The 22671-nt window shown below is 42.2% G+C and overlaps 1 protein-coding gene across 1 annotated transcript in view; it reads left to right on the top strand.

The window, feature by feature from the left end:
* Nucleotides 1-22671, top strand: part of SDK1 (sidekick cell adhesion molecule 1) — a 388322-nt gene that overhangs the window by 251541 nt on the left and 114110 nt on the right. The window contains 6 exon segments of the mRNA XM_017734101.1: nucleotides 638-740; nucleotides 1830-2006; nucleotides 9933-10069; nucleotides 16687-16834; nucleotides 17659-17799; nucleotides 21237-21418. Of these exon segments, the coding sequence (XP_017589590.1) occupies nucleotides 638-740; nucleotides 1830-2006; nucleotides 9933-10069; nucleotides 16687-16834; nucleotides 17659-17799; nucleotides 21237-21418 (888 nt within the window).

Below are 22671 nucleotides of genomic sequence, written 5' to 3'. Positions count from 1 at the left end.
CTGCTCCTGTGTGTGACACAGAGTGGGGATCTTTCACACCGGCTCTGGTTGCTGTAGTTACAGCAATTGTTGTGTTCTGAGGCTCAGGAGGTGCTTCAATAAGGATGTTCTGAAACATTTGAGTAAACATATTTTTCTGATATGGAAGATTTTTCTACCAGAAACTCCTCCTCTGTCCTGGAGTTGATGAAGTTGTAGGGTGCCATTTAAGTTCACCTCTTTCTCGGTATTTTTCAAGTGTGTTCTTCCTTGCCCAGATTTTCCTTGGTGTTGTTTGTGGTTTTGCTGCTTCAAACAGTGTGACTCGTTTCCTGACTCAGTGTTGTCTTCCACATACTCGTTAAGACTTCACGGAGTTGCCACAGACACTTGCACAATCCCAGGGAGAGTTCAGAGAGCTTTATCATTCTTCTCCTCTGGGCTCAACTCGTGCCCTCTGCTGCTGTGGCTCTCTGGACCCCACAGCGTGTCACCTGTGTCACAATGACTTTAGAGGGAGAGGAGCCTTCACAGCAGAGGCTTGAAGAGCAGTGGCCTGCTAGCTTTGAATGACAAAGGCTCAGTGGCTGCTCTCTGAGTGAATACCCGAGTCAAAAGGCTCTAATTTCACCTGAGCTGTGCCGTGTGCTCCTTTCAGATCGCACTTCCATTGTCCGCCCTCCCGAGGACAGCACAGTGATCAAAGGAACCACAGCCACCCTGCGCTGCGAGGCCACTCACGATCCCAGAATTTCAATCAGGTTGGTGGTGTCACTTCTCGTTTGTGTGGTTTATCCCAGCTTAATTTTATAAGCTGTATGAATAGCATTAGGTGAAAAGTTTCAGGACCCCAGATTTTCACACCAAACCCCTGATTACTGCATTATAAGGTTGTACACTGTATCATTAATCATATAAATCCCATCTTCCATTTCAGCCTTATGTATTATTTACAATGAGCTATGTTCCACTTCATGACTTCAATATAGCCTTCCATGATTTTGCTGTCAAGGTTAATACACTATCAATAAAACCGACTTGTCAGAGGCTGATACTTAATGAGAGTAAAAGCCAAAGAGAAGGAATAGGATTTCAGAAGTGTTTACTCTGGGGTACATAAAAGCCACACAAGAGATGCCCATGTTTTTGGAAACAACTCAATAACTTGGGCTTATAGTCTGTTCTAACTGTGTAAAGGAAACCAGAATTTGTCTGGATGGTTAAAATTTGCATTAGAGCATTTGGAGGAAGCTCAAAACTTGAAAATAAATTTGCCATGAAAATTAATGTAGTCTGAAAGCAACACAAATGAAATAAAATGCAGGGAAGAGCTTGGAGAGTGCTTGAAGGGTGAATTGCAGAAAGAACTTCAGAAAGAGAAATATGGCTGTAAAAATTTCAGTTAGAGGTGGGAAATTGTGAGTGTGGTCTCTCCACACGTCTGTGATCTGTTGGGAGGTGTGTTTTTGATACCTCAGCTCTAGAAAACCTTCAACAAGTTTCTGATTGTGGCAGTCCAATGTTACAGAGCCTTGGCAGAGCTGGGCCAGCACCCACCATTAACTGCAGAGTTAACATTCTAGTGGGGGCGAACTTAAGAACTTGGACATTTATGAGTACTTCATCTTTTCCTTGTAAAATACATAATATTTCTGATGGAATTACATTTTTCATTCTGATCACTTGATCTAAAACTTAAATTTGTAAAAGGCACTGCTCTTGAAGGTAGCTGCAGGGGCCTGTCATTTTTAACATGTGATGACAGAAGCTGATACCTTCCAGCAGAGTTAAAATAAATCTATTCTGGTGTTCTTATGGGTAATCAATAACTAAAACATTGTAATACTCAGGTACCTTTGGAAGAAGGACAGTGTTGTAATAAATCCATCCAGCAGTTCCAGGATCACGGTAGAGAAGGATGGGACCCTCCTCATCAGCCAGACGTGGTCGGGTGACATTGGGGATTACACCTGTGAGGTCATTTCTTCTGGAGGAAACGACTCCAGAACGGCTCGGCTGGAAGTGATGTGAGTACCCCAGCTCAAATGCTCACTACACTTGGTTTCAGACACCCTCAGGTATTTTTCTAGCATTTAATTCTAGGTGATCTGGAGAGTCAGCAACTTTGATTTTTGGTGTGGGGTTTTTTAAGGGAAATTAAGCCTGGATCATTGCTAATGAAATTGCCTCGAAATACTCTGGTCTGATCTCACAGCTGAGCCTGCTTTGAGCAGGAGTTTGGACCAGAGACTTCCTAAGGTCCCTTTAAACCTGGATCCTTCCATCACCCCATGCTGTAGGGCTTCCCCAAAAAGCCCAGATGCTGTGCTGTGATGCCAAGGTTTGGAAACAAGAAAATGTTTTTTTCCTTTTAGTATTTTTTTCTCCGTTAAACATGTATCAGAATAGCTGGTCCCTGGATGGGCATTGCTTACTCTTGCATTCTCTTTATACATCATTTTTCAGGAAAAAAAAATATTTTTATGTATGACTTTCTTTATTCCTATGAATCTTTAAAAACAAAAACAAGAAAATGCTTGAAGTGCCATTCAGTTCTGGAAAAGGATTATAAAAATGTCATTACAGGATTCCATATTTTCTATTTCTGTCATTCCACTGGGGTGAAGTGCACTTTCATTTTATTTTTATCACTAAAAGCAACAGCTGTGGATTTGGTACAAGTGTGTAGCAGATCAAATTAAAAAAAAAAAACAAAAGAAGGTAATGTTTTATGTAGAGTTATTTATTTATTTACGCAAGTAGTGTCACGTGCTTTAATTTAACTAAAATTGCATCTGTTTCTGCTGGTCATGCCTGATGTCTCTGAGAAGATGGCAATTGTGTGGTTGGCAGTGTAATGAGTTCACCTCTGAGATTTGCTATGTAGAGGGCTGTTTGATACTGTATTATTCTGACAGTGCCAAGGCTCCATCAGATGCCCATTTTCCAAGAGCGGTCATACATTCTTTTTCTAATTAAGCACTCCTCAGCTCTCCTCCCGGAGTGCATTTTACTGCTGGTTGGAATCCAAGAGCAGAAGACAATTCAGAATATATTGCTGCTGCATAACCACGCTCACTGTTCTCTGAGGCGGTTTTTGAATGGAGGGCAGAAAATCATGGAGTAGACTGAAAAGAATGTTAAAGCTTGGACTTTGAAACAAAGCTATAAATATGTGCTAAACACTTCAGCAGCAGGATGGTCTCCTAATGCTGAACAGCAAAAGCTGCCCTGTGCAGCCCAGTACAGCACAGGGGATGGATTTACTTGCAGTTCCCCACTGACCACTGAGGAGCTTCTTCCGTGGTCCATAAAATCTGGGCTAGAAGCTGGTTGGGAGAGGCTCATCCTGTGTGCACTGCTGAGGCACCCCAGCTGTTCCAGCTGTGCTGGCTGGCTCCCCATGCGCTGGCTCTTAATCCTGCATCTCTACTTCCTCTGATGTTCTATTGCTGATCGCCCATCACCTGTTTTTCCTGGAGGAATTAAAGAAATCTATCAGACCCACTCTTTCAGAGGAGTTGAGTAACTGATAAGTCATTCAATAATACCTTGAGTTGTGACATTTCTTTTCAAAGCAGGGCTGCAGGTAGTGCAATACTGCCAGAGAACATTGCATTTCCTTGCAACTTTCATCATTATCGTTTGGCTCAGCAGCACAGATCCACGAGGAAGAGAGATACATGATACAACAGGAGTGAAATGAAGAAGAAAATATGTGGAAAGGAAACGTCTGAAGTAAAGCTTAAATTAAATTCCAGCTTGTATAGGAATGACAGATCTGTAACATTCCCTGTTCTCCCCGATGATTCCCTTGTGCAGAGCATTAACAAACAGGGCATGCACGTTCCCATCGATGGGCACTTACACTTCAGTGCCTTGAGTAGCACTAATGTCAGACAAATGTTCAAAGGAGGCCTCTCAACCAATTACAGACTGGAGCAGTCACCAATGGATAATATTGTAGCCCAAAAAGCCTTGCCTGACAACTCCAATTGTCTCCCCACCTTTTTCCCCCCAGGAACCAGCATGCTCCTCCTCTACCTCTGTGCCCAACAAGAGGAATTTCCAAAGGCACAAATAAGTTTGTTACTGATTTCTTTTCAAACTGATTCAGTTGAAAACCGTTGACCTTCAGGGTGACCTTCAGTTATTTAATCTCTGAGTGGTCCAGTTTTCTAATCTCTGGAAAGAAAGAAAGAAAACTTTCTCTTCCTTTGCCTCCCCTTGCTGGAAGCCAGGCTTGGGGAGAAAGGTGATGCTCCTTGCTGGCAGAACCTGCACTGACAGCACAGCACAGATACATTGGTGCTGCAGGCAGGATGGATCATCTTCCTCAGCATGAAAGAAGAAATAAAATATTTGCAAAGGAAAGCCAGAAAACTAATGAAGAACTTGCTAAAGTGCAGACAAAGGTTACCTTGCTCATCAGTTTTGCACTGATGGTACTTGGGCGCAGAAACTAATTGCTAGTCAAGATACTCCATTCATTTGTCTTCCCTCTAAATGTGTTTATTCTTCATGTACATCACTTGATTTGATTTGCACGAGGTAAAACATTTGCGAGTGATGTTTCTATTCTGCAAGAAATAGATTTTAATTTTACACTGACTTTGCTTTTCTCCTAGCAGAGTTTCTCAACTGCATATCAGAAACATTTGGTCAGGAGCCCCCCGCTTCTCTTGCATCCCTCCAAGTCTTAGGGTTTGATCCTGAAAGTAGTTGAATGTCATGAAACATCCCAGCTTCATTTAGCTTACTTTTATAGTCCTGTAAAAACCACCCTGAAATACATACAGATGGAAAAAAGCCTGTTCCTAAAGCTGCATAAGCTGAGTTATCACCATGTATCACTCACCTGATGGGAAACTGTGCTGATTCTCTCAAAGTATCCTGAGGATTCTCAGGATGTATAAAATATGCAGAATTACCACTGTCTGTGCCTGAGGATACCCACTGCTCAATATCAGCCCGTCTGCAGCCCGTGCTAGAGGATCTCTTTGTTGTATGAATGTGACTGGAAAGTATGGTAATGCTGCATTGTTGGAAAATCAAAGCCCTGTACAAGCCTCTGTTATGTCACAACATATAGTAAAATCTTTTAGGCTCTTTTTCTATGCAAAAATATGGGAAGGACAATGTAATACAAAAATAGGCAATTTATTCCTGGCAGCAAGTTCATCTTCTTTCTGTTCCCTTTCATCAGAGAAAGAACTATTATTGTTCTGTCTTCTTCAAAAGCAGGAGAGGGGAGCTAACCACTTATAAAAAACCCCAGTGGGTTGCCAGGAATGCACAGTATTGCCTTTGTCAGCCATCTATACATGAATTTGGATACCCTTTTTACTGGAGTATTTATAATTGCTGCTTCTTCCAATTTCTTCCCAATATATCCCATTAAAAAATTATTGCTAAAATTAAAATCAGTATGACCAATGCAGGGTAAGAGATAAAAATGACGTCCCATTACAAACACAACTTGATACAGATCCCACATCCCTTGGTTCCCATAGCCCATCTCTTCTCCTTTCTGCAGGGAGTGAAAACAGGAAGAATGTCAAACTTGAAAATAAATTATTCCTTCCTCGCTGGAAAGAAGGCTTCTATTTATTTTTCCAAGCTCTCTATTGAGATGTCATCCAAGAAGCAAGGTTCACTGCTGAGTCTGAGTGCGCTTGATACTCAAAGGAGAAATATTGCCCAGAAATGCACTCGGAAATAAATACCATTGTGTGTGTTTGTCATTGAAGGTATAGCATTGAATGTAGGTGTTTTCAGAAAAAAGAAAGCATAAAATTCAAACCCCTTTCCCAAGGCATCTCTAGATCTGAGCAAATTGAAATGGGAAATAAATCTCTGCACTCTGGAACGTGGCAACCCTTTAATTCCAAAAATTCACCTTGTTACAGGCCTGCGAGAGACAAAGAGCCTCAAAACTCAGGGCTGCCTCACACGAATTCTTCCAATGTTTATAAATTGGAGAGGATTCTTCTGCAAGAGAAACTGCAAAGTCCTGAGCAACAGTTGCCACGTTTGTTAATTTAAACCATTATAAACTTTTCCAAGCAGAGCCATCGGGGCTGAGTGCCGCGTTCCCTCCCTGCCTCAGCCCGGTGCCGTTATCGGCTGTGGCAGATGAACGACCTGCTCCCGAGCAGACCCTCAGTCAGCTGGACCTGACTGAGGGAATCGTTTATGAAATAGGAGCAGGGCTTTTCATAAACTGACAAGAAAACTTGTTTAATCTCCTGTGCCTTTTTAGTAATCCCCTCTTCAGTCACAGTCTCTCTAATTACCTGCTGTTGGACCATTTTTCTCAGAAGTCTCTCCAAACCATGTCTGATTTATTTTCCTCAGCAAATAGTCTGCTTTTAGCTAATTTTATAAAACACTGTATGTTTGCTGAGTGAATTTTTCAGCTGCCCTCTGGCAGTGATGAGCTGACTCAAAACATTAGGGTTTCTGTTTTGAGCATGTATCATCTGCAACTGGCTAATATTTCTCTCCCAGATTGTCACAACGACTTCATGTTCTTTTCTTGCAAATGCACTATTTTAATTGCTTTGTCAGAGTTCCCTCAGGTCACCTTGGTGGCAATGCCATTAACCCTGAGCTTATCTATCAATTACAGATTTTAAAGTGTCCATGGACATATTTTGCTATCACACAAAATAAGTTATGGAAAACTTGCCTCCGTGCAACTCTTCAGCATTAGAAGAGTGAGGTTTTAAAACACTATATTGAAAAACTTCCATGTATTTCCTGTTGGGGCTTTAATGAACAAAAGAAAGATAATAAAGCTGGAATTGCACTTGCAGTGTCTGGTCAAGGACTGTTCAGTGCTCTGGGTGTTACTGTCCTAAACCTCATCCAGCATTAGAAGCTGCCCAGTTCTACTCTGAGGTCCTCCTCACTCTGAGAAAGGGTTGAAATTAGAATTCTCTGTAATAATTTTTTGGGTGTTAGAAGCAAGGAAAAGTAATCCTCTTAAAGGAAAAATAGAAACAATGATCTCTTTGGGGAATGTGAATATTCATGATGGTGGTACAGGTCTCATTTATCATCCCTTCCACAGGGTATGTGGTAGCAAATGAGAAGGAGACAAAGCCTAAGTGCTTGCTGAAGTGGAAATTACCACTTATTAATCTCTGCTTCTGTATACTCCAACAAGAGAGGCACAGTCCTGAGCTGAAATGTCTTTGTAGCTTTAAATATTTACTTCTGTCCAGGTGTGTTCCTTAGGCACCACTTCTGTCTGCCTCGAGGGGTTTAAATCTGTGAGCACCATCTGTTGCTGTTCAGCGTGGACACGTTTGGGTAAAGGCTGGGATATTTGTGGTGTCCTGGATGGAGGCAGCAGCTCACGCTGCTCAATCTCTGAGCAGAAAGTGCCCATTTCCTTTGTACTGCTGTAGATTGTCATTGTCAATCGGAGAGAATAATCAGCTAAACCCAAATCCTAAGCAAACAAAACCCCAGGTTTTAACTCAGTTTGTCTGTTAAAAAACAGGGAGAAGGGGATGTCCCCTCTTCTTCAAAAGTCTTCTGAGTCTTGCGCACTTGGAAAAAGAGACTGAGCTTTTTAAGTCTTTCTTAGCTGTGTAGTCTCTGTCTTCAAGTGAGCTGTTAATTGAGCCCTTCTAATGTATGGGAGGTCAAGGGCAGTAAATGCACACCTTGAAAATATCTGTAATGTATACCAGGAGTGCTCCTTTGCTGCCCAGAAAAGCAGTTACATGGGGATAATCTGCTGTGAGCTCCCCCTCAGCCATTCCTCCCACATTGCTGCTTCTGGGACCATCATCCTCCAGAAGGAGCTGGAGCCACAGCCCCTCTCTGAGCTCTTCCCCACAGGGACTGGTGATAAATGAAGTGGGGACTGGGACTTCTGTGAGCCATGTAGCAACAAGACATTTCACTCTTCCCTTCAGTAATTACCTTTGCCAGCTTAATCACAAAAACTTTTCCAACCAGCTTGCCTAGGACATAATGATAAATTGTGGTGGAGGTTTAATGTTTATTATAATTTAATGTTTCATTCAGAATTAAGCAGCACACTCCTGTAGTCCCTGGGTAAATGGCCATATCTTACATGCCCACACTTTACAATGACAGCCACACTGTGTCTCGCAGGGCAGCTGCCCTCCTGCTTTGTTTGCAGGTCCCCCTCTTCCCTAAACGTGTTTGTCCAAAATTTCACAGTGCTGTGTTCAAAATCTGCTCCCTTTGGGCCCACACATGCTCCTTGCTGTGCCTGATGTTTGTTTTAGCCCAAAAGTGGCCATGTCTGAGTTGTCAGTGCACGCCCAGATAGGGGTGAGAACAGTCAACTTAAACCCCTCACCATCAAGGCATCTCAAGCAAGCGATTTAATGAAGTTGAGATCTGAATCACACCCTGAGGTGTCATTCCATGTTCACTACAGAAAGAGCCTGGGGTCACTGTGCTGCTAATTTGGTTATGCATTTAAAGTCAAATGAGACGAGACAAGGCTTTGAGTCTCAGGTTTAGCCTTAGGAAATATCAACCCCTCTTGCCTGGAGAGAGGTGGGTAGGGAAGTGCCTTCTGTTTCTGGTGCCTCATTAGCTGTGTATATTTCTTGCCACTCTTTGGCTCTTCCAGCAATATATATTTTTTTTTTGGTGCTAACTCCATTGTGTGTATCCATCAGAAACGCGTAAACAAAAGCATTCATGGCTTTAACAGAAAAATAATAAAACTATTGTCTGGCTCTCCATATGTTCCTCAATCTTCCAGTAGAAACAGAAATCCAGGACATATTTATTGTTCTGGCTTGGAGCCAGACCCTGTATTTACTTTTGTGAGTGGCTGAGGAGTTGCAGTTTTTAAATAACTCTGAGCCTTCAGTGGCAAAATACATCAGAACCAGGAATTACTGCGTTTTTAATTTAAGCATGTGAGTGCCCTCATGGCTTTCTGCTCTGGCCTGAGCTGTGGAAGGGTCACCCTCAGCCTTCCTGGGGAGGAGGGCAGATTGAATGGGTAAATCTGGCCCTCCTTGCTTTCCTTTCACTCCAAAATTCTCATCTTCCTTAGGAACCAGGATGACAAGTAGCAGAAATCATGCTCAAGTATAATGTTGAAGGGCTTTTATCTCTTAAAACACATCAGCATTTAACGGTTGCAGCAGAATTTAGTGTTCTCACTTCACCATGCAGCTCCCACTTTCAGCCAATGGGTACAAATGAAATGTTTTTCCACAAATTTCCTTTATGTGGAGAAATTACACATTTTAATTGAGCTGCTGTTTTATTTTTGTATTTGAAATGTTTCATTTTGTATTTCCATGGGGTTTCTGCAGGCATTTTTACTACATTTTCTGGTTGGGTGCTTCTAAAAAAATCCTTATTATAGGGAGGAAGGATTCTACCCATGACAGGATAAGCCTGAATCTGTGAGTAAATCAAGCTGTTCTTTTAGTCTAAGAATACATATGGTAATTTTGATTAGTAGCTCTGTGTGGATAGTGTCAATGTCTTCTGCTTCCTTGAGTATGAAAAATTCCACGTTAAATCATATCTCCCATGTGTTTTACTGCTTGTACGTATCACTGCTGTCACATTGTAGGGCATCGTTGTAAGAAGGGAGAAAAAGTAAGAGAGGAAATTTATTGACCAACTCAGTCAAAAACAGGATGAAAATTGGCTTTTTTCCACATTTAGCAACATGTCCATTAGCTATTCTAAGCATCAGCCTTGGGACTTTCAGCATAATTTTTATATTCCCCCCGATAAGATAAAATTGTGAAGAATTCCGAGATGTCTTTCATTTATTTAATTGTACAATCGCTGCCGGTGGTTTTATATCCATCATCACACGGGGCTGATGTCATCTGCCTTTAACTGCCTGTAAGACTCTGTAGCTGAATGAAATGTGGATTAATATTTCTGTGCTGTTTTTTTCTTTTCTCCCTTTCCCTTTTCCTCCACAGTGAGCTGCCTCACTCCCCTCAGAACCTCGTGGCCACCCTAAATTCCTCCTACAGCCGCAGTGTGATGCTCTCCTGGGTGCGCCCCTTCGATGGCAACAGCCCTGTGCTCTACTATGTGGTGGAGCTCTCTGAGAACAGTAAGTCAAATACATCTTAGCTTCATGTTGTTCTTAATTATTCCTTCAGACTCACCTCTCACCAGAGCTGCTACAACATGCTGCTGCAGTTTTCTAAATGTGAGCCAGCCTGCACAAAGGGGTTTTACACACAGCTGTTTGCACACTGAAAGAGTGAAAAAACAAAGAAGACTGAGATGGAGGGATTATTTTACAGGAAAGACTTCGTTCCACCTCTAGTGTTGCCAGCCACACTTGAGGTGCAACAGGTCATTCCTCAGTGAAACAGCAGTAGTCAGTTTGTTCCTTCCCATGGTTGCCTTTTTTTCCAGTTTCATGGATTTCTCGGTGCATTCAGAGCCCCAGTTTCACCTAAAAGATGCAGGTAGGGTGATAATTCAAGGAACTGAGGGTCTGACAAAGGAACAAACTTGGATGTCAAGAGGACCTGCTGTCTTACCTCGCTGTGGGCTCATATATTTTCTTTGCTTTCTGTAGATTATCATTTTACATCTTTCCTCTAGGTAGGTGGTTGAGGATGCTTGAGTGAAACCCAAATATCTGACTTCATGGGTTACAAACCTGGGCATTGGGGATTGCCACTTCCCACCATTTTGTCATGCTGTCCACAGGCTCCTCCATGGCTCTCAGTCTGCAAGGTTATTCGGGGACATTGCTAATGCTTCTTTAGGAGTTGATGGAAAGATGAGGTTATATGGAAATCGGTCACCTTGGCAATACTTTCTAATCTCTATCACCCTAGGAGCTGGAAATCCAAGCTGAACAATTGATTCTTGATGAAAAAATTAAGAGCATCACTTTTTGTGACATGTGGAAATTAGTCACTGCATAACTGAATGTGAAACAGTTCTGATTTCTGATTATCTGGAGAGCAGCAGTTTGTTTTGTCGCACAAAGAGCTTGGGAGGAAACTTGGGCTTCAGATCACATACAAGGCTTTTGCTTTGCAGGCTGGAGTGTATAACTTCTCTGATGTGGGGGTCCCAGAACCAATGATCTTAAAAACTGTTAAGCAAAGTGCAAGTTTCTAATCCTAGCAGAAATCTAAAGTCATGCACAGGACTGCTGTCCTTGAAATAGTTCTTTTCAAGTAAAGACTCCTGATATTTTTGTAACAAATGAATAAGAAAATCCATGATCCTGCACTCCTACTCCTCCGCCACCTTCCTTTTAATTTTTCCTCTTCTCTCCTTCCCTCCCATAACTACGGGCCGGTAACTGCCTTTACACTTATCCTTCCCTGTTCTCTTGCCCAAGGATGTTACCCTTCTGCTCCTTGTCTCCCAGTGGCTTTGCTGATGACAGTTAGTGAATTCCCAGCCTGGGAACATGATGCAAAAGTCCTAGAGCTTTATTTGCACAGAGGTAGCAGAATATGTGCACTTGTGTCCTGCAGTGGGCTGCATCGATTGGGACGAATCCCTAAAAGAAGGGGCAGTTTATTCAGTGCCAGGAGAATCATGGAATTGTTTCAGTTGGAAGGGACCTTAGAGATCATCTCATTCCATCATCTTTCTTGTGTCATGGAGAAGTTTGGAAGTCCTTCAAGTCCTTTCTACCAAGGATGCTTTGCAGTTGTATAGGAATGGGGTAGATGTGCCGTCATTTTAGAATTAATTCACTGAAATTTGATGAAGGCTCAGCCAAAATCAACAATAGTTCTTTGGAAAGCATGCAAACAGTGCCTGAAACACCACAGGATCCTGTGAAGCACTGCTCACTGTGTGATAGATCAAATAATTTTGGCTGATGTCATTGCAACCTGCCACTGAGAGGGTCTCATTGTCCCAAAGCACAGGTCTGTGTTCTGCAGCAGCTCAAAGCTGCAGAAGCCAAACACAGACCAGGTTTGCTGTGAATTGAGCATCTCAACTCCCAGATATATTCCAGGTCTTGCTGTCCTTGAAATTTTTGTCTTTATTTACTTTGCTTTTATGTGCAATGTCTCATGGTTGCCCACAGAAGTAGGACAGAGAGGAATCTGAGCCCTTAGATATTCCACTGTTGCTGTGCTCTCTTATTCCATATATACAGAAGAGTATGGCAGTGTCAACAGTGACTTTGGTTTGGAACACTGACTGTAACACCTGCACACTGTCACTGGCTTGGTTTGGTTTTTATTTTCCTGAAGTGTTTGTTTTGCAGAGTCATTTTGATCTCAGTGGTGTGTGGTTAATATTTAGCTTCTCCAGACCTCCCACTCCTCTGGAAACCTTCCCTTTATTCCCGAGCATCCCAAGAACTGCTTGTGAACAAAGCTGATGTTTGATGTTGTGTAGTTGAAGCTTGGTCTCATATGACTGTGCAGAAACTCTTTGCTTTTCAAAGACAATTTCTGTTTGGGTTGTGTGCTGCAGAAGGAGTGACTGTCAGGGAGACAGGGAACACCCTCCACGAGCTCTGTCACTGTCACAGCAGAGCAATGTGCCTCCCATCCCAATCCCCCTTTGCTTTCACACATGTGAAGGTGGAGGAAGGACATCGGAATTATGATTTATTTTCCAGTTAGCAAAGCTGCACAGATGATTTTGTTCTTAGTTCTGTGGAGTTTGAATGTTTGGAGTTTGAGTGTTTCAGGTGCTGAAACGTAGCCTTGTTTTATTGCTTTTTTGGGTGTTTTGTTTGGGATAACTCTGACAGCTTTAGCATCCATGGTAGGTTTTGAAGCACGTACCATAAATGAATACACAACAGCATCTGTTGCAGAGAAATAACTGAAGAGGGTTCAAAAGAACCAGTATAAATTTCAGGGGTTTAATTACCAGCTGCATTAGAGGTAGGCGTGTCACTCCACCTGGCATGGATTAGAACTCCTTTTCATTAATATCAATTCAGAAAAGAGATACAAACCCCTTATTTTAATTAGAGGGGAAAAAAAGAGTGGCAGATCATGCACATAAATTGCTGAGAATATGAACGACTCTAGCCACCTAATTTTTAATATTAATGTATTTGGCACAATGCAATAATTCTCAAATTACAAGTATTCGCAGTAGACTGTGTCTGTGGGTGACTTGAAACATATGGCCTTAAACATTTGGGGGCAAATTTATAATCTAATTTGAAAAACACAGTTCCAAGGAAACACAGTCATTAAGTATTCCTGCCCACACAGAGCCAAGAATTTGAACCTTGATTTGAAATAGGATTTTCAAATAAGTAGCACCATGCATTGCTGTCATTTGCACTAATATAATTTTGGATGTTTCATGACCTGTTTAGCCCCATTGCAATTTACCTCGGAATTCCAATGAAGTGTCTTCATGGAGTTAGGAGGGGATATGCTTATTTTATTCCAAAGAGGTTTAGACTGAAGGAATTAATCAAAAAATATTCTGAATAGTCTTTTAACTGAAGAAATGAATTAAGACTTATAGAATTCTGCTGAGGACAATTAAGATAAAAGCCCTTTTTTGTTTTATTGTATTCTGGGATATCTGTGCTGTGTAAGGTAATGATATAACTCAAATTCATTACATTGTGCCAATGAGGAGATAATAAAAGCTCCTGTGGAAAGCATCTCTACATGCTTAACTAAAACCTATGAATTGTCATCCTGAATTTGGTAGGGATGTTTAAATGGCAAATATTGAACTCATTGATAAATCTTTGCAAAAATCAAAGTAGAACTGCATTTCTCATTATGATTGTGACTCAGATCTAGATACGATAATGTTAAAAGATACTTTTTCTCAGGCCACTGGTAGACCTTGTTTAAGTCCTACCAAACAAAGGATGAACCATTTAGCTTTCATTTGGACCTTTTGCAGTATCATATTGCTACAAAGGTTTGGGAGATGAATTCAGTGAATTCCAACACTACAGCAAATTCCTATGCTGCCATCTATGCAAAACCCCCTGGAGAAGGACCGAGATGGAAATGTGCTCCAAACTTGCAAAAATCAGCTTTCTGAAGTAGATCTAATCAGTAATATCAAATTAGAAATGATTTTTGGGGAATTTGCAATTAATGCATGAACTGTAGGGTAGACAGGGAAATAGAGAAGAAATGCCTCTTGGCACATAACCAGAGTTATTGAACGCATCACAAGCGCATCCAAAAATTCACGACAGAAAAGAAAAGTAATTTCTAAAACCCCAAAATGACATTGTAAACCAGAGAACAGCCTGTGAGATTCTTCATTTCCGATAAATTAACTTGGAGAGGCAATCAGAGTTAATTCAGAATGCCCAATATTTGTAAGACGACAGACAGCTCAACATGGAAGTTGTTCAGACAGTGGCAATTACGGGGGAAGAGCAGCGGAGCCCAGAGTATGTTCTGGGCAGCTTAAGTTACATGAAGGATTAGCAGAGTCTGTTTAGTCTAACAGGGGCTTATTTAATAGTTTGACCTGGCAAGTCTTTTGTCACCATGGAGATTCTCCAGGCTTCCTGGGACAGGTGAATGACAGCCATCCCTGGAGGAGAGGAGAGGAGAGTCAGTGTTGAAAATTTTATGGCATGTTTCCCTTGTCAGAATCACTCTTCTCCACAGTGAAACGAGCTGCTGCACAATCCTGGGGTTGGTTGTGTGTATCTAAAGAGGGAGATCTGTTTTTTGAAGTGTTTTGTTTATTGATTATGAGAAAAAAAGACTTGACATTTAAATTTTAAAGATACTCTGCACACTTGGTGTATCCAGTGCTCCAGGAGTGAGCAAATGCTCCCCAAACCGCCCTCCTCTCTGAATCAGAGTGCCCAGGAGATGAATAGGCTTCGTTTATATTAGTTTCCAGTTTAATCTCTCTTCCTGCTAGATCTTTTATCTTCCACCAGGAGAGGAAAAAGAATTAATAAAGTATTCTACAGATGCAGCATATAAACAGAGCAAAGCCCCAAGGTGCTGAGGAGATTAATAGGGCCTGTTGTTGAATCAAACTGCTCACTACATTGAGCTGCTTGGGTTAAGCACTCTCGGGTGGTGTTTACACTGGCAGTAAACAAACGAAATGCTCTAGGAAACGGACCACTGCCCAAGTAGCTCATACAAGGGTATTTCACTCCCCTCTTGGTGTCTGCTCTTCCATTTTCCTCAGGAAGTTCCTTCAGGCAGTGCATGAGGTCAGCCACACCTTAACTTCAGCTTTCCTTGATTTGTTTCTGTGCACTCTGGCCATAACAAGGCTGTTGGGGAAGTCTCGAGGGAAGCCTGTGAAAATTCAGAAGGAACTAGGGTGCAAAAAACTCCTAAGCAACGCTTTTCTAGATGGCACAGGTGTGCTTCCTCTAAGGGCTCTCTAAAAGAAATTCAGTGTTCAGCTAAGATAAATTGGCATCAAGATCTTGCAGCCAGAGTGGCTGTTGGTAAATCAACAATTGGCAAGGACAGACCTTGCCTGCTGTGCAAATGTCCCTCTCCAGCATTCCCAGTATTCTGCTGTGTCAGTTTTCCTGTTAAAAAAGACTTTATTCTGGCAAGGCCCTTACTGGAATAAATACGTTTGGAGTAATTTGAAGATGCAGTGTTTATAGCCCAACTGGCATCACACCCTTGAGGACTTAAACTTGCTAAGGAATCTGCCAGAAAAGCACAAAATGAGTGCTTCTGTCTTGGTGTGAAGTTTAGCAGCCTTCCACATTTGGGACATCTCATCTTCATTTTCAGGCAGACGTTGAGGTGACCTGCCAGGAGCCACGATGCACTTCTGATGAGCAACATGCACAGATAACGTTGCCAAAATCTACAGTGAGCTCCTCAGCAATTTCCAGAAGTGTTAGTAATTTTGAGCAGGGAGCATGAAAACAGCTGGTATTATTTAAAAACTGAGCAAATCTTCAAATTGGCTGATTCCACTGCTGTAGTGTTGCAACACAGACCAAATGTCACCTCTCCCTGACTATTTCAGTCATGACTTCAGGGAGAAAGTGTGACACCAGGCTATGCGGAGAAGAAGTCAGAATATTTAATTTTCAACATGTTTCATTTCTGACCTCTTTGAAAACTTGTAAATGTAATTTGGCCATCAGAGGAGCTCAGTATGGCAAGAATGTGAACTGACAGCGAGGGGTTTAGAGTGCTGCCAGGGCTCTTTCTACCAGGGAATCTTCCTAGGGCAATTAGATTCCATGCTGAATACTATCACAAGGAAAAAAAAAAAAAACTGCAGACATGTAGAATCAGCAGCAGAAGCTTTCTCAGGTCTTGCAGCAAAGGGCTGATTTGGCAGAGACAGTCACGCTTCTACACCTGCTTACAAGCTGGCTAGGAAGATATTCCAAACTGACTGTGAATTTCATTAGAATCCTTCCACCAGAGCCACTCATGGGTGTGGTGGTGTGATGGCCTGCCAAACAGATGGGTTGTGAAATACATAGCCCATCTGTCTTTATCATGCTTGTTTCCTCTTTTATTAAAATGTTAATGAATATAGTTTTTATTTATTATGCCATGACATGTGCAGCATCACTTTCCAGTAGACAAACGTGCAATCTGCATAGCCGTGTGGGCTGACAGGAAGGTTTCTTCTGCTGAAAAGAAACTTCTTCCCAAAGTTCCTCTGAGGGAAACAAGCACAAAGAGCTCTGAGCAGTCAGAGGCGTTTTCTCACTTCTGCAGGGCTTTTGACAAGCACTTTCATCTTTTTTCCTTTTTCCCATGCAAATTTTTCCACCAGATTCTCCCTGGAAGGTTCACCTCTCCAACCTTGACCCGAAGATGACTGGTGTCACTGTGAGTGGCCTCACTCCAGCCAGGACCTACCAGTTCAGGGTGTGTGCTGTGAACCAGGTGGGAAAGGGCCGGTACAGCACTGAGACCAGCAGGTAATGACAGTATCTGTGTGCTAAAGGGACAGCACCCTCGGGAGGGAAAAAATGCTGGTTGTGAATGAAGGAATCAAATAATCATTTGCACAGTTTTTGGGAGATGGAGAAGTTACCATTTCCCAGGCCTCTGGAGAGTGGGGATGATGGCATTTGGGGGATGCAGGAGATCAGCACTTCATGGGAGAGGTGTCCTCATACTTCCAGAATATCAGTTGAGCAGAATCTTGGAAATGATATTTTGCTCTTGTGCTAAGCCCCAGTAGTTAGCCCAGGCAGGAGTACAGCCCTTACCCTGTCATGGCAATGCCACTTCTGGAATTCACCCAGATGTGACAGAGAAGGATGGCTTCATCATATTTAGTTTCAAATGCATCCCCCTTCTTCTGTGAACCAAAGCTTGCTGCGAGCTTGAATTGCAGAACAGCTGAACTCTAAATGGCTTTTTCAAAATGTGTGAGTTTGATATGAAAAATATTGAAAGAGCTGAAAGAAACAATTTGGAAGGAGTCACAGACACTGGACCTGAGCTCTTACTCATTCAGGCTTGTAATCTTTTTAAAGAGTTGTAGCAGCCTGGGTGATTCTGAGAGAATAGGGTTACCTCAGCTGTCTGTCTTGTTGCTTGCTTAACTGATTTCCTATTATGTTGATTTGTTGTAACTATTTCATGCATGTCTTCAGCAGTTTGATCAGCATTATATTTCTTTCTAGTCATCAGACTGTGATAAAAGAAAGTGGTTCACTTGGAGTGGATACAGGAAATAGACTGTTATTTATGATTTCTTTCAACACCCATGTCCATCACATTCTTTTGTACTTAGGTTGATGCTACCTGAGGAGCCCCCCAGTGCTCCCCCTAAAAATATCGTGGCCAGTGGGAGAACCAATCAGTCCATCATGGTCCAGTGGCAGCCTCCTCCTGAGAGTGAGCACAATGGAGTTCTTCATGGCTACATCCTAAGGTAAGTCCTTTCCTAACCTGGAAAGCCCGGAGGTAGGTCCAGGTGTGCCCAAGGGAGTTCAAATGGTGTCAGAGTGTAATAAAAGCTATCTCTAATTGAATTGAAGATATTAGTTATTGTTTGCAAACGCTGAGGCTGCCCTGATTTGTTACATATGAGAACATGACGACTCTTCAAGGGGTCACAAGGGTGCAGCCACTTAAATTCTGGCCTAGAGAGTGTGGGGGCTGCATCAGCAGCTCCAAAGGACCAGCTCCCTGTGGAGACTCACAGCATCCTTTTATTCTATTTCCAAGGGGAAGTGAAGCACCGAGTAATGCAAGTCTTCATGTGGGAAGCCGGCACAGTGCAGACTATGCAGATGTATATTTGCTTATTACAAGCTCAGCTCCCTGCTTGAAAGGTTAATTAAATTTATCAAAGACACAACAGGGCTCCTGCCTATAGAGGAGCAACAAAAGAATCAATAAACTTCAGTTTTGTGCCAGACAAAATGGAGAGAGGGAATGACAGGTCAGATGTGTCATGGCAGACCTTGGTTTGGTTTTGAAAATCAGTCAGTTGAGAAAGAGCCTTTCAGCCCTGTCTGTATTTATTAATGAGAAGCACATTCAGGCAGGTAACTGGGAATCCTGCATACACCCAGTTTGGCTGCTCACACAGGATTCGTTGTGTTGGAAAGGGTGTTACCACACTTGAGAGACTTTGCAGAGCATTTCCCTTAGGTAATTTTTTAGGACTCAGTATTCACTCCTACCCAATTCCACTACAGCTTACTGCTCATCTGGCATCCTCTATACCCTGCAGTGCTAGCAGCCAGCTAGGGCCACACCTCTAGTGAGGGAGACATTACCTAAATTAGAGTTTTTGTGGGAAACTCCCAGCCACTGCCATATTTCCAAGTGATGGTTACAGCCTCCTGTGGGCAGGCTGCTGGCATTTTTAATGCAGTGTCCTCCAGATCTGTGAAAGAGAACTAAATGCTGCAGTTTAAATGCCAACATCCTGTTCATGCTGTGCTCCTACTTTTGCTGGCATGGATGGAAAGGCTTTTGTCATGTTAACAGTGTTGGTGAGCTCCCAAAATAGCCCTGGAAAGTTCCCTCTGTCTGCAGGCAGAGTTGAGTCTGTTCATGTCCCTGTCCCCTGCACAGAGCCCGTTAGCAGAGGTGAGCCCCTCGTGCAAGGGCTGTTGGTGCAAGGTTTGAGGGCTGGGCTCCGTTTGAGAGCTGTGCCAGCCATCAGTGAGGAAAGGTGTTTTAACTTCTGCCTGTAGAGAGAACCTTGTACTGTGCCTTGGGTACCCATCTGCACAGGGTTTATACACTTCTTCCTTTCAAGCTGGTCTCCCCAGTGGTAGGATTAGTCCCTTAGGTATTCCCAGTGAGTCTTTCCCAGTCTCAGCATCAAGTCCTTTAAAAAGCAGCCCCATAGCCTCCTACTTCTGGCAGTTTGTGCTGTGTTCTCCATACAGCATTTCCAATAACGTGTAACTTTGGTACTTTTACAGTATTTATCTGCATAATTGACCTTGATGTAACGTCTCTTTCCACTTTAATGCTGATCATATTCATTATGTTTAATCTGTGAATATTTTTGGTGCCTACCTGCTTTTTCTTGACAAAAGAGCAGAGAAACCATTTATTCAAGAGGAATTTAAGATTATCACATAAAAGCACAACTGTCCCAGGTAATAAACCAGGCTGTTCTTCCAAGTTGAATTGTGTGGTCACAGCAATATGCACTGAAGAACAGTGTCCCTGCACTGACTTCTGCAGAATCAGGCTGTAGCAGAGTGAAAAGCACCAGGCATCCCAGAGACCCACAGCTCAAGACATGCAAGATGCTAAATTGATGGAACACCTGATCTTTAAAAGTGAAGGTGCACTGCACAAGTCGTGTGGAGTATACATCAAAGTCCATGGTGAGAAAAATCATGAAGACATGACATTTCTGAACCGGCCTCCTTCCTCTGCCCTTTTTCTCACTGCCAGTATTGCATTTAGGGGTCTGCCATGCTAACAGCATAACAGATTAAATCACAGGAGCACAGACACCTTGTCTGCTGGGCAGGAGGCAAAACATTGCTGCAATAAGAACTGACTTGCTGGGGAGCACACACCCTGCCCAGGAGGTGAGAGAGAGAACGGGAGAGCAAGAAATTCAATAAACTCAGCTGAGGGCTGTTATTTCTTTATTTCCATTTATATTTCATAAATGGAATCACACCAGTGTAGCATTACAGATATTAAGTGAGCTAAAGGATGGTCAGGCGAGCAGCAGAAAATAGAGGCGTTGTCAGTGATTAAGAACTGATCTCATTATAGGAAGACTTTAGAATAAAAATCTCTAGCTGAAACACATGAAGTTGTCTAGTCATAAACCTTGCACCAATTTAACTTTGATGAATTTAAAAATGTCTCTGTAAGATGTCAATGAAATTGTTCTGTGTCAATAAACTTTTGGTGATTTCAGTGAAGCAAAGGATGGCTAAGAGTGTATAAAAGTGGTGTGGTGAATAAAAATACAAATGTTTCCATATTTGTCTTTTCCATGGAATAGTAATGCCTTGTGTCCCCTATTTGGCCTCTGTGTTTCTGACTTTTTGTGCATTAGCATATTGTGAGCATCCACTGTACCACTTTGCTAAAGGAAGGAAAGCAAACACTATTATTCACATTCACAGATTTGCAAGGTTTGTTTGTTTTCTATAATTTAGTTCTTCTCTGTAGTTTGTTGGCCTGAAGGGACACATCAAAGGGGCTCTGTTTTCTGGAATACGGTTTTTACATGGGAAAACACGTTCGGTGTTTCAGCTTCTCATGTCTCAGCAGAAAGAGTTTCAGGATGTTTACCACCCATCTGTGTTTGACACAGCCCTTCTCCTGAAATTCCAGCGCTTACCCAACCCTTCAGTCTCATCTAAGTATTCTATCCTTATTTTAATTATTCTGGTGGAAGCCAGGGGTGCCAATGGCTGAGATTCCAGGAGGTCAGAGCCCTCTGAGCTCTTCCTTTTCAGATTTCAGAAGTGAAGGAAAAAAACCATTTCTCAGGCTGATTTACAGCAGCACTCTGATAAAAATCACATCTGGGCTTTTTTTTTTGTACTAAATCACAGCTTTTACTAGACAAGCCACATTTAAAAAGCTGTAATTTTTCTGCAACCATAAAACGGGATAAAATACCCGTTTTGTTTAGCCCTGAGCCTGTAATCTCAGTGAGATCAGATTATAAATACTATAGCAGTCAAACATGATATGGTCTTATCAGGAGTTGCTATGTTCCTCCTGATTATATTCCATTATTCTTGGTAAAATTCTGCTGTTAAACTTTGCATATTGCCTTTCCACAAAGGAAGCTATTTTGCCAGTCAGGATATTTTCTCTAATTGATACCATCTAATTAACCAGCTAATTTTTCTCCCCATATGGTAGGTATCGCCTGGCTGGCCTCCCAGGAGAGTACCAGTACAAGAACATCACCAGTGCAGAAATCAACTACTGCTTAGTGAAAGACCTGATCATTTGGACCCAGTATGAAATCCAGGTGGCGTCTTACAACGGAGCTGGGCTGGGAGCCTTCAGCAGGCCCGTGACAGAGTACACACTGCAGGGAGGTGAGCAAATCTGACCAGGATCTCCTCTATCATCCCACAGTTTCCTTAGGGGGTGTGCTGCCTGGCAGCACCCCCTTAGAACTTGGGAAATGAATGGTCACTTCAGTCAAATTTGGTAGACAGCTTGGAGCAGGAAGCACGTGCAAATTTCAAATGCCTGAGCAGAGCTGACTCTCTGCTCTATCTCTGCTGTAGAAAAAACTGGGAGTGAAGTCAAAAATTATCTGTTTTTGTTGACCCTCGTGATGATGTGTTGCCACGCTTGCAGGTCAGAGTCAGCTGCAGCAGAGGGAATAAATGGAAATGCTGGTGAGAGCTGGGGTCCTGAAGAATGGATTTATGGGACCTGTGACAGCCGAGGGCTGAGGTTACTCTGCCAGGAGAGTTAGAGAAAATATGGCAGAGAATTGGTTTTATCGTGGCCAAGGCATGCAAGATGCTGCATATGCAATATAGGAGACAGAGTGAACCAGCTGCATTAGTTCTGATAATCACAGATACCTTGTTTTAGAAATATGGAATAAATTGTAAGGAGAGCGTAGGGAGAGAAATACAACCTGTGCAGAAAGTGTTCTGAGGCGTTTCAGGAATGGTGCAGATACTTGCAAAGGGGAAGATAAAATGATCTTTAAAGCCCAGATTTTTATGCTACAGCTCCTCCACACTTTTCTAAGTGCTTTAAGAAGAGTGTAAATTACACCAACAAAAGGATATGTAATTACTTTTTACAACCGGTGTAAGGCATGTTTACACCTCTAGATTGGTATAAAAATCTGCAGGATAATTAAGTGCCAGGTCCTTCAGGCTTCCATATATTCCCATAATTGCAGGGTTGTGCTGGATGCTGAGCACTGGACAGTGCATGGACTCTTATTTCATTGGTCATGAAACAATTACACTGTTTTAAAAACTTGTTGATTTACAGTGCATCAGTTAATTTTCAATCAGTGAAGAAGATGTAGTTGTTTGTTAATTGCTACTAGGAGTATGTTATAACATGATTAGATACAGTTTGAGGTGTAGGGAGATCTTTAAGAAAAGATTGTTCATATGCAACACTAATTAACCACAACAGCTAGAGAAAGAACTATCTATATTTTGTCTTAGGGCATGTAAAGTCTCATAGTTTAGAGGAGTCTAGGCACACTCAAGCTCATTCTAGAAGTATTTATAGCAGACCTTGAAATGTTTTTCTTGAAGTCTTCTCCTTGCAGCCAGGATTAATGCTTTTTATCCCACTAAAGACCCAAGCT

Source organism: Corvus brachyrhynchos, unplaced genomic scaffold (genome assembly GCF_000691975.1).
Source record: "Corvus brachyrhynchos isolate BGI_N302 unplaced genomic scaffold, ASM69197v1 scaffold5, whole genome shotgun sequence".
Classification (NCBI taxonomy): Eukaryota; Metazoa; Chordata; class Aves; order Passeriformes; family Corvidae; genus Corvus; species Corvus brachyrhynchos.
Note: the sequence above shows the minus strand (reverse complement) of the source record. Positions and strands in the feature narration are given on the sequence as shown.